Source organism: Catharus ustulatus, chromosome 27 (assembly GCF_009819885.2).
Source record: "Catharus ustulatus isolate bCatUst1 chromosome 27, bCatUst1.pri.v2, whole genome shotgun sequence".
NCBI classification, from domain to species: Eukaryota; Metazoa; Chordata; class Aves; order Passeriformes; family Turdidae; genus Catharus; species Catharus ustulatus.
In genome coordinates this window covers 1,633,649-1,645,498 of record NC_046247.1, presented here as the reverse complement: position 1 = coordinate 1,645,498, position 11,850 = coordinate 1,633,649, and the positions used below count along the sequence as shown (strand labels likewise).

The window sequence follows — 11,850 nt, the reverse complement described above, 5'->3', positions numbered from 1 at the left end:
GAACAGCACACACTAAGCAGTTGGATTGGTTTGTAAATAAAATTTAAAATTAAAAAAAAAAAAAGGACTTTTTTATATATATTGAAAACAAAAAAAAAAATATAAAATGGTCGAACAGATGCAGGTGGGCAAGAGGAAGAAAAGAAGAGGAAAAAATCTGGGAGGAAAAGAGAAGGAAAACCAACCCAACCATGTCCTGAAGGAAAACTCCAAATTCCAAATTGTGCCAAAGCCAATGACCCAAGTTGCCTGGTTTGACTGATAAATTTTTTGTATTTTTTTTAATATTAATCCCATCCCCAACAGGGGTTTGGGGAGGAACAGCTGGAACAGCACAAAGCAGTTGGATTGGTTTGTAAATAAAATTTAAAATTAAAAAAAAAAAAGGGGACTTTTTCATATATACTGAAACAAAAAATAAGCAGGTGGACTGGTTTCTAAATAAAATAAAAAACAAAAAGACTTTTTTACATATTGAAACCAAAAAAAAAATAAAATTACAAAACGGTGTTTGATGCACACTGGATTGACGACCGTGCCTCCAGCTCCGAATCGAAATTTCTCCCCCCACCCTCACCCCCATAATAACAATAATAACAATAATAATAATAATAATAATAATAAATAAATAAAATCCATGACTCGTTGTCGCTGTGGGCGGAGTTGGCCGGGCTAGGCTTTTTTGGCCGTGCCGTTTTTGTCGGGGTTGGCGGCGCCGGGGCCGTCGCAGTGCAGCGAATCCTTGCGCGGGGGCATGCGCTCGTTGATGCGGTCCAGCCCCCGCGCCTCCTCGAAGCTGCGGATTTTGTGCTGCGGGGAGAAGCCGCGGATGGCTGGGAAATAAAAATAAAAATAGGGAGAGGGGAGAGGGGGTGGGTTAGAGAAATGGAGGGATGGGGTTGGGGGGTTCACACGGGGAAACGGGGAGCAAGCACGTGGCTGGGGGGAGAGCGCTGAAAATTGGAGTTTGGTGTCCAAAAATCGGGATTTGGTCCTCAAAAAATCGGAATTTGGACGTGGTTTGGTCTCCAAAAATGGGAATTTAGAGGGAAATTTGGTCCTCAAAAAACAGAATTTGGAAATCAGAATTTGGAGGGAAATTTGGTCTCCAAAAATCGGAATTTGGGGGTGGTGTGAGACCCGAAAATCAGAATTTGGGAGTGGTTTGGTCCCTGAAAATTGGAATTTGGAGGTGGTTTGGGGGTGGTTTGATCCCCAAAAATTGGAATTTGGGGGTGGTTTGGTCCCTGAAAATCGGAATTTAGAGGGAAATTTGATCCCCAAAAATCAGAATATGGAGGTGGTTTGGTCCCTGAAAATCGAAATTTGGAGGGTGGTTTGGGGGTGGTTTGGTCCCTGAAATTTGGAGGATGTTTGATCCCTGAAAACAGGAATCTGGAGGGGGGTTTGATGCCCAAAAATCAGAATTTGGGGGTGGTTTGGTCCCTGAAAATCAGAATTTGGAGGGTGGTTTGGGGGTGGTTTGGTCCCTGAAATTTGGAGGATGTTTGATCCCTGAAAACAGGAATCTGGAGGGGGGTTTGATGCCCAAAAATCAGAATTTGGGGGTGGTTTGGTCCCTGAAAATCAGAATTTGGGGGGAAATCTGGTCCCCAAAAATCGGAATTTGGAAATCGGAATTTGGAGGGAAATTTGGTCCCCAAAAATCAGAATTTGGAGAGAAATTTGGTCCTCAAAAATCGGAATTTGGGGGTGGTTTGGTCCCCGAAAATTGGAATTTGGAGCTGGTTTGATCCCTGAAAATCAGAATTTGGAAGGAAGTTTGGAGGGATGTTTGGGGGTGGTTTGAGCCCCAAAAATCAGAATTTGGAGGGTTTGGTTATTAGAGACGTTTTAGGATTTGGGTTGTTCTCCAAAATGAGGATGAGGAAGTTTTTTTGGGTTTTTTTTTTTAGAGAGGTTTCAGATTTGGTCTGCTCCCCAAAATGAGAATTAGGAGGTTTGGGTTTTTTCTCTGTTCCCCAAAATGAGAATTTGGAGGTTTTGGTTTTTTTCTCTGTTCCCCAAAGTGAGGATTAGGAGTTTTTTTGTTTTGTTTTTTTTTTTAGAGAGTTTTAGAGGTTTAGGATATTTCCTCCCAACATCCCAAACCTCCTCCTCTTTTAATAGAACAGGAGGAACTTGATAAACCAGACAAGTGCTTGCTGTCCCCAGAGAGTGAAATCTCAGGAAAATTTCAAAGCTGAAAAAACACGACACTAAAAAAAAAAAAAAAAAACAATTAAAAAGAAAATTAAAATAATAAAAAAAAAAAAAAAGGCAAAACCCAGAACGACAGAACAAAGACACCACCACAAAGCTCTGAACTCTGACACAAACCACACACCACACCAGGAGAGGGAACAGCTAGTCCTTGGATCACAAAGGCAAAAAAAAAAAAAATAAATTCTTGCATGACCAGGAGAACACACGGGAGCCTCGGGATCCACTGAGGAATTTCACGTCCCTGCTCCATCCCTGCAGGGACAAACGTCACCCTGGCCCTGGTGACACTGAACAAATGTGAAACTCCTTTGTGCACAGAGAATTTAAGGAAAAGGAGCTGTGCCAAATCTTTTACAAGGGTTTGGCTGCTTTACAAACAACTTCCCTCGGGAAGCAAAGCTGCAGAGCTGCCCTAAAGGTATCGAGGAAAAACCCCCATGGATCTGGCACTGCTGCACTCCACAGGCACAGAATTGCCTCTCCCTCCACCTGTGGGCAGCTCAGGGATTGGGGCAGCAGCACAAAATCCTCTTTGCTGAAAGGTTTGGGTGGCGCTGACAGATTGCAGCTCGACCCCAAGGTCTCAGCGGGGCAGGAACCGCTGCGGCAGCTCCAAATAAAGATGTTCCACGAAGGAATAAACTGTTCAAAACCTTGAACCAAACCCTTGGGTGGTTTTTTTTTGCCCTTCCCAGCAGGGCCTCCCCCCACTTCTGGTGATGCAAGAGTAAAAAGCTTCCGTTAAGGGCTGGTAAAGCTCTTTAAAATGAGCGCACGCACACACGGAGATGATTTGAGTCTCTCGCCGGGTTCTAGCCATACCTTCCCGTGCCTCTACTGCTTCTACTGTGGCTGCAATACAGAAGAACAGTGGCATGCAGAAATGAAGACAGGGAGAAAAAAAAAAAACAGAACAAAAAAAACAAAAAAAAAAAAACAAAAACAGAGTGACAGTGAGTGATCCGACATCATGGCTGCGACGCAGAGCCCGCGGCCCCCCAGCCCCGTGTGCCAAACGAGTGGCCAGAGGGGAGAGAGAGGGGACAGAGGGGGACAGGAAGGGGGGAAAGGGACTCCCAAGGGCTCAGGGGGAGTCTCCTTTCCTCTGGATTGATCTGATGGAAGAATAGAGGAGCAGAGAGTGAGCTGGGAGCACTGGGACAGGGGGTTTGCCCCCTCCAGGTGACAAATTCTGTGGGATTCGCTTTCCACCAGCACAGGGATCCCAGGGGATGCTTTGGAGCAGAGGGAAGGAAGGAAGGAAGGAGAGGGGCAGCCTGTTCTGCAGGGGTTTCAAGCAGCAGGTGCTGGGTTGTTCTGCTCCTGGTGCCTTGAGTTGTAAAATTCAGGCTCCAAATCCAGTTTGGCTCCTGGAAGTGTTACCAAGCAACAAAGCACCAGAGAGCTGAGCAAAGCCCCCCTTCCTAAATCTGCTGCAGCAACCTCCAAGCTTTGGTAGGCCCTGCCTCAACATCTGGGAGGAGGCCCTTCCCTCGAGCAGATTCCCTGGATCTGAGCCTCCAAAGTGCAGTTTTTTATTTTGGACACAATGCAGAGGCCACGGAGCGAGGATGGAGCTGTGGCTGCACAGCTCTGCCCCAGATTCTCTGAATTTATTCAGTTTATTTTGCCAAGCCCTGCTGGGAAAGGCTGGGGAGAGGCTCAGGAGGGCAGGGGTTCCTTGTTTCTCATTTTTTGGGGGTGCACAGGCACCCCCAAAGGGGGGCAGCCCCCTCTCCTCCTGCCCCAGCAGATGGGGATCCCATAAATTCAGTGAGAGTGTGAGGGGATGTGCAGAACGGGGAGGGTGGGAGGATGGGGAAAAGGGGGAGGGAAAAGGGTCAGGATGGGGAAAAGGGGAAGGGAAAAGGGTCAGGACTGGGAAAATGGGGAGGGAAAAGGGTCAGGATGGGGAAAAGGGGAGGGAGAGGGGTCAGGATGGGGAAAATGGGAGGGAGAGGGGTCAGGATGGGGAAAATGGGAGGGAAAAGGGTCAGGATGGGGAAAAGGGGGAGGGAGAAGAGGGAGGGAGAAGGAAAGTGGGGATGAAGAAGGGGTCAGGACAAGGAAAATGGGGAGGGAGAAGGGGTCAGGACTGGGAAAATTGGAAAGGAGAAGGGGGAGGGAGAAGGAAAATGGGGAGGGAGAAGGGGTCAGGACTGGGAAAATGGGGAGGGAGAAGGGGGAGGGAGAAGGAAAATGGGGAGGGAGAAAGGGTCAGGACAAGGAAAGGAGGGGGAAGGACAGGGAAAGGAGAGTGGAAGAAAGGGGAAAGGACAGGGAAAGGAGGGTGAGAAAAGGAGGAAGGACAGGGAAAGGAGGTGGGAGAAGGGTCAGGACAGGAAAAGGGGGTGAGGAGGGCAGGAGAAGCCGGGAGGTGCCGAGGGGAGCAGGGGGAGCCTGCAGGCAGGGCAGGGGAGGCAGCAGCAAAGGCCCAGCTTGTTTGTTCTGTCCTGGCTTATTCTGGGGGAGGGGAGATCCCTCAGAGAACCCCCTGAGAGGGGAAGGAGCTGCAGAATGTCACAGCATGACCCTGTGCTGTCAGGACACAGCAGCCACCTTCCCACTCAGGCTCTGTTCCCAGAACTGGGGCAAGAGGGCTGGGATGGTTTCTATAAAAAAACAAAAAAAAGGAAAAAAAAAATCCATCCTCCTCTGTGGGCAGAGAAATCCATGAGCTTGGGAGTGATGCTGCACCCTCCCTGGAAGCAGGCAGAGATATTCCCATGCCTGTGACTCGTGGAGTGTTTAATCCAGCCCCAGCCTGGGGAGAGCTGCAGGAAATCCCATGGGAAGAGGGAAGCTGGGGAGGTGCCAGGCTGATGGCAGGGAGGGATTAAAACACTGGAATTACAGGATTCCCTTGGATTAAAACACTGGAATTACAGGATTCCCTCTGGATTAAAACACTGGAATTACAGGATTCCCTCGGATTAAAACACTGGAATTACAGGATTCCCTCTGGATTAAAACACTGGAACTGCAGGATTCCCTCGGATTAAAACACTGGAATTACAGGATTCCCTCGGATTAAAACACTGGAATTACAGGATTCCCTCGGATTAAAACACTGGAATTACAGGATTCCCTCGGATTAAAACACTGGAATTACAGGATTCCCTCGGATTAAAACACTGGAATTACAGGATTCCCTCAGACTAAAACACTGGAATTACAGGATTCCCTTGGATTAAAACACTGGAATTACAGGATTCTCTCTGGACAGCTCATTCCCTGGGACTGGGAAGGATTGGATTCTTTGCTCCATCCTGCTCTGAGCTGCTGAGGGAGGCAGAAAATTTGGGAATAAACCTCCACAAGCACCTCAAAACCTGAGGGGAGACTTTTCTGAACCATCCAGCCCTGGAGGAACCTGGTTCCTTTGGCTGAACCTTGCTCTTGTTTGGGATTCTGGCTGAACCTTCCTCTTGTTTTGGGATTCTGGTTGAACCTTGCTCTTGTTTGGGATTCTGGCTCCTCTTGTTTGGGATTCTGGCTAAACCTTCCTCCTCTTTTTTTGGGATTCTGGCTAAACCTTCCTCCTCTTTTTTTGGGATTCTGGCTAAATTTTCCTCCTCATTTTTGGAATTCTGGCTGAACCTTCCTCTTGTTTTGGGATTCTGGTTGAACCTTCCTTTTGTTTGGGATTCTGGCTGAACTTTCCTCCTTGTTCTGGGATTCTGGTTGAACTTTCCTCCTTGTTTTGGGATTCTGGCTAAACCTTCCTCTTGTTTGGGATTCTGGTTGAACCTTCCTCTTGTTTTGGAATTCTGGTTGAACCTTCCTCTTGTTTTGGGATTCTGGTTGAACCTTCCTCTTGTCTGGGATTCTGGCTCCTCTTGTTTTGGGATTCTGGTTGAACCTTCCTTTTGTTTTGGGATTCATGAGTTGACAGGGGCAGACTGGGAGGGGTTTGGTGGAACGAAGAACAAACAAGCAGCTGTGTCACTGCCACATTCACACAGAGGCTGTGTCACTGCCACATTCACACAGAGCTGTCACACAGCAGCAGCACAGCGAGCTGAGGCAGAGGATGTGCACCATGCAGCGCCAGAAGGGAAAGAAAAGAGGAAAAAAAACCGGTGGCAGGAACAAACAATGAAGCACTGAACATGCTTTAAGGCAGGGTGCTGTGGGTTTTCTTCCTCCAGGGTAACATGGGGATAGCTTGGCATCTCTCCACATCCCCACCTACACCTCTGCTTCCTCCTGCTTGGCAATCCTTCCTCCCCAGGAGCTGCTGCAGGGGTTTGGGGCAGTGCAGGGGCTCAGGGGTACTCACCAGTCTGCAGGGTCTGCCTCCCCCCCGAGAGCACTCCCAGGGGCAGGGTACCTGTGGGGGTCAGGCCTTTGAGGGTCAGCACGCTCTCACTCTCCTCCCTGCAGGGAACAGCAGCACCAGTTACACCCTGAGGGCTGCAGGGCTTTTTTTGGGTGTTGGGCTCATGAAAATCAGGGATCATTAAGGCTGGAAAAGACTTCTAAGGTCACCAAGTCCAACCATCAGCTCTGTTCATCATTACCCCAAGTGCCACACATCTGTTAAATCTCCAGCACAGCCCAACCCTTTCCATGCACAATTTTTCCCCAATATCCAACCTGAACCTGCCCTGGTGCAGTTTCCTCCCATCTGTCCCTTTTTATCTGGGACAAAACACCAACCCCTCCTTGGCTGCAACTTCCCTGCAGGCAAATGTGTCTTGGAATGATGAAAGAGTCAGGAAAAACCACCTGCCTCAGGAAGGCTTTCCCTTCTTTCTTTCCTAGCCAGTGTTCCCCTCCAGCATCCAGTCCATTAATTAAATCCAGACTCCAAATTAAATCCAGTCCTTGAACTAAGCCCAGCACTCAAATTTAGCCCAGTCCCCAAATTTAAGCCCAGTCCCTAAATTAAGCCCAGTCCCTAAATTAAGACCAGTCCCAAGATTTGGCCCAGTCCCTGAATTAAGTCCAGTCCCCAAATTTGGCCCAGTCCCCAATTTAAGCCCAGCCCTCAAAATTAAATCCAGTACCTGAATTAAACCCAAACTAAACTCAGTTTCCAAATTAAATCCAGTCCCTGAATTGAGCCCAGTCCCCAAATTAACTCAGCACCTGAATTAAACCCAAATTAAACTCAGTCTCCAAATTAAGCCCAGTCCCAAAATTCAATCCAGTCCCCAAATTAAGCCCAGTCCCTGAACTGAGCCCAGTCCCCAAATTAAGTCCGTCCCTGAATTAAGCCCAAATTTAACTCAGTCCCCAAATGAAATCCAGTCCCCAAATTAAACCCAGTTCCCAAATTAACTCAGTCCCTGAATTAAACCCAAATTAAACTCAAGTGTCCAAATTAAATCCAGTCCCCAGGTTAAGCCCAGTCCCCAGGTTAGGCCCAGTCCCAGGTTAAGCCCAGGCCCAGGTTAGGCCCAGTCCCAGGTTAAGCCCAGTCCCAGGTTAGGCCCAGCCCAGCCCATCCTCACCGAAGAACTGAGAACACCCGTGCCATCTTCCCAATGGCTCTGATCTTGTTCCTGATGATCTCCTTGCGCACCGTTGTCCCACCTTGGGAGAGAAAAGAGCAAAGAGCAGCACGTTGGAGGTCTCTGCTCCCCAGGGAATGGCAGCAGGAAGCACCTGCCTGGCTCCAGGAAAAAAAAATCATGGTTTGGACAGATTGACACTGGAGAGAGAACTGTGCTGGAAGGATGGAACCAGGATGGCATCAGGATTAAACCAGGATGGACCAGGATGGACCAGGATGGGACCAGGATGGACCAGCATGGCACCAGTATGGATCAGGGTGGAAGCAGGATTAAACCAGGATGGACCAGGATGGACCAGGATGGGACCAGGATGGCATCAGGATTAAACCAGGATGGACCAGGATGGACCAGGATGGAAAAAGCATGGCACCAGTATGGATCAGGGTGGAAGCAGGATTAAACCAGGATGGCACCAGGATGGCATCAGGATTACATCAGGATGGACCAGGATGGCAGCAGGATGGCAGCAGGATGGCATCAGGGTTAAATCAGGATGGAGCAGGATGGACCAGAGTGGAACCAGCATGGCATCAGGATGGACCAGGATGGAACCAGGATGGGACCAGGATGGACCAGGATGGCACCAGGATGGACCAGGACGGAACCAGGATGGCACCAGCATGGCACCAGGATGGACCAGGATGTCACCCAGTATGGAACCAGATGGACCAGGATGGCATCAGGATTAAACCAGGATGGACCAGGATGGTATCAGGATTAAACCAGGATGGACCAGGATTAAACCAGCATGGACCAGCATGGCACCAGGGTGGAACCAGGATGGCACCAGGATGGACCAGGATGGCACCAGTATGGAACAAGGATGGACCAGGGTGGAACCAGGATGGCACCAGGATGGACCAGGATGGCACCAGTATGGAACCAGGATGGACCAGGATGTCACCCAGTATGGAACCAGGATGGACCAGGATGGCATCAGGATTAAACCAGGATGGACCAGGATTAAACCAGCATGGACCAGCATGGCACCAGGGTGGAACCAGGATGGCACCAGGATGGATCAGGATTGCATCAGCATGGCACCAGGGTGGAACCAGCATGGCACCAGGATGGCACCAGGATGGATCAGGATTGCATCAGCATGGCACCAGGATGGACCAGGATGGCACCAGGATGGACCAGGATGGCACCAGTATGGAACCAGAATGGAACCAGCACGGAACCAGCATGGCACCAGGACAGTGATGAGCAGGGCAGCACCAAGGGGATGGCACATGATGGCACATGATGGCACAGGATGGCACCTGAGGGGGCTGAAGGCAGTGGAACCAGCAGGGACACGGGGAGGTGGCGCTGGCGGCTCTGCCAGCCGGGTCACAGCGCACAGATGGGACACAATGACTCAGCCATGAGGTTTGCAAGGCAGGGCACACTGGGGTCTGCTGGCTGATGGGCACCCAAGGGCACGCAAGCATCAGCTCTGGCATCCAAGGAGCACAGCCAAGGGCTGGCCCCAGCCTGGCAGCTCTGCTGTGACCCCACAAGGGGACAGTGGGGACAGGGGGGGAGCTCCCATCCGCTCTGACTCAAAAGGAGAGAGAAACAACAACAAACAACAACAACAACAAAAAATAAAAAAGCACAGAGGGAGCTGAAACCAAAAGGGAAAAACCCAGGTCAAAAGAGGGAAGAAATGCATCTCCTCTCAGCTGAGATTCCTCACGTGGCCCAGTACACATCAGGACAGGAAGCCAAACCCAGGGCTAACATGCACCATGGCTCAGCCATGCACTACGTGGCTGCATTCAGAATTCAGGTAGAAACGTGACCCCCGTTTCTCAGAGTTCCTGCAGGAACGCAGAAGGGTTAAAAAAACACATGGAGCTGATGTTAAAACTGAAAGGGGATGAAGAGAACTGCCCCACTAGTCAGCTCTGGAAATCCACTTCAAGGATCTGGTGGCACAGGCAGTGATAATTAAGCTCGTAGCAAATTCTAGCCGGGTACCTTTCGGATAGCTTGAAATGTAGTGATCTTCAGGGAGAGGAGACACCAAGAAACAAGTAGATGAAGACAGAGATAGAAGAAACAAATTTAATTTTTATGGGAGGGAGGAAAGAAAAAAAAAAAACCAAACCAACAAAAAAACCAAAAAACGAAACGGAAATGCAATGGGAGAAGCGGGTTAGAGTCTCCACCTGGGGCCAAAGCAGCTCCCACTTCTCGCTGCCCCCCTCACCTTCCTCAGGTCACCAGCTCGCTCCTGAGTCCCCCCAAAATCCAAACTGCTCAGCAGCTCAGCCACTGATTTGTCCCCTTCATTCACAGCTTAAAACCAGGGCCAAAATTGGCATTTCTGGGGAGGGGGTGGACACGAGAAGCCACTTTACAGAGGAGTTCACTGCAACAGATGAGAAGATTGGGTGGATATTTTGGTGCAGAAAATTTGGAATTGGGGGGGGAAAAAATAACCAGCAGCCTGTGTAAGGAGCAGGAAACCATTCCCAGAGGAGCTGGCAAGAAGTGTCTGTCGCAGTGAATGTCATTTAATTTCTCTGTGACTGAACAGCAAAGGAGAAAAAAAAAAAAAAAATAACATTCCCTACCCAAAACTGCAAAAAGGAATTGGCTCCAGCTATAAATCAAGAGCTGCTGAGGCTTCCAAGAGCTTCCCCAGCTCTCCCCCACTGCCCTCAGGGATGTTTTACCTTCCAACGTCTCGTCGCCGTCCGAGATGAGCTCGTCGTCGGAGCAGATGTTGAGGATGTTCACCAGCATCTCGGTGACTGCAAGAGGCACAGACACACAGAGGTCAGGGAGAGCACTCAGAGGGGTCTGGAGGATGAGGGAAGGGTTTCAAGGTTGTCTGTCCCCTCCAAGTGGGAGCCTGAGGACGTTTTTAGGCACAGCTGCCGGGACAGACGACACACGTCGCGTCCTGTGCCAAGGAGGTGGAGGCGGGCCAGGCACATCCCAGAGGAAGCAGACAAGGTGCCAACATTCCTGCAGAACAGCCTGAGCTGCCTCAAGGTCCCCCCTCCCCATCCCCACCCACGCCACAGCCACCTGGTTGCAAGAAGAAATTTGGGGAGGTGGGGGGGGATTCGACCTTTGGTGCCTCAAAGTCAAATAAAAACCTTTGGGAGTTCAAATATGAGGCTGGGGTGGAATTGAAGCTCATCAGGAGAGGTAAAAATCCTTTTGGTGAAAAGCTTGGTGGTATTTTAAGCTGCCTTGCTTTCTTCAGAATGAAATGAGCTTTGGATTGAAGTGAATGCTTCTTTTTGGTGGGCCAGGAGCCAACAGGAATTTAAAATTCTTCTCCAAGAGAAATGTCTCCAAATCCTGAGGTGGGGCCACAGCACCCAAAATCAGCTCCAGCAGCAATGCAGGGAGAGCAAGAAAGGAGGGGTTTATTGGCAAGAGCTTTTTCAAACAGCTGTTTGTGCAAGAATTTCACCCAGTAATCCCTGAACTGCTCTCCTGGAGCTCCAACTCTCCCCCAGCTCTGTGGGACAGGTTTGTGACACTCAGGATATGAGGAGCAGCCCCTGGGAATTGGGAACACAACCCCAAATCTCTCTTACCCTTCTCCCCTACAAAAGGCAAGGACCATGTGAAGACATCCATGAAGTTGGGGAGCCAGTAGGGGTGGGGGGAGCAGTTGAACTGCCTGATGTTCATGACGTTGTTTTCATATTTCAGTACAGCAGCTGGGGCAGAAAACGGAAAAAAATAAAAGTTCATGGGGATTTTCCAGCTACAGAATCCAGGAATGGGCTGGGTTTGAAGGGATTTTAAGGATCAGCCATGGCAGGGACACCTCCTGCTGTCCCAGGGTGCTCCAAACTGGTTTTAGACATTCCAGGGATCCAGGGGCAGCCCCAGCAAACCTGGGAATTCCATCCCAGGGAAGAATTGATTCCCAAAATTCCATCCATCCCTGCTCTCTGCCATTCCCTGTGTCCTGTCCCTCCATCCCCTCTATTCCCAGAGTTCAGGGCTGCTCCTGAACAGATGCAAAAACAGAATCATGGAATGGTTTGGGTTGGAAGGGACCTCAAAGTGCCACCCCTGCTATGGCAGGGACACCTCCCTCTGTCCCAAACTGGTTTTAGACATTCCAGGGATGCAGGGGCAG

At 49.8% G+C, this 11,850-nt stretch overlaps 1 protein-coding gene across 2 annotated transcripts in view; it reads right to left on the bottom strand.

The window, feature by feature from the left end:
- Window positions 1-436: 436 nt before the first annotated feature.
- Window positions 437-11,850, bottom strand: part of PPP3CC (protein phosphatase 3 catalytic subunit gamma) — a 39,043-nt gene continuing 27,629 nt past the window's right edge. Inside the window, exons 9-14 of one of the 2 annotated variants that reach the window (XM_033081474.1) lie at window positions 11,297-11,422; window positions 10,418-10,495; window positions 7,686-7,767; window positions 6,509-6,606; window positions 3,049-3,078; window positions 437-833 (exon numbers count right to left, since the gene is read on the bottom strand). In XM_033081474.1, coding sequence (XP_032937365.1) covers window positions 673-833; window positions 3,049-3,078; window positions 6,509-6,606; window positions 7,686-7,767; window positions 10,418-10,495; window positions 11,297-11,422 — 575 coding nt within the window. In that variant the 3' untranslated portion in view covers window positions 437-672. The remainder of the gene's footprint in view (window positions 834-3,048; window positions 3,079-6,508; window positions 6,607-7,685; window positions 7,768-10,417; window positions 10,496-11,296; window positions 11,423-11,850) is intronic. The other variant, XM_033081475.1, reaches the window with a different exon arrangement.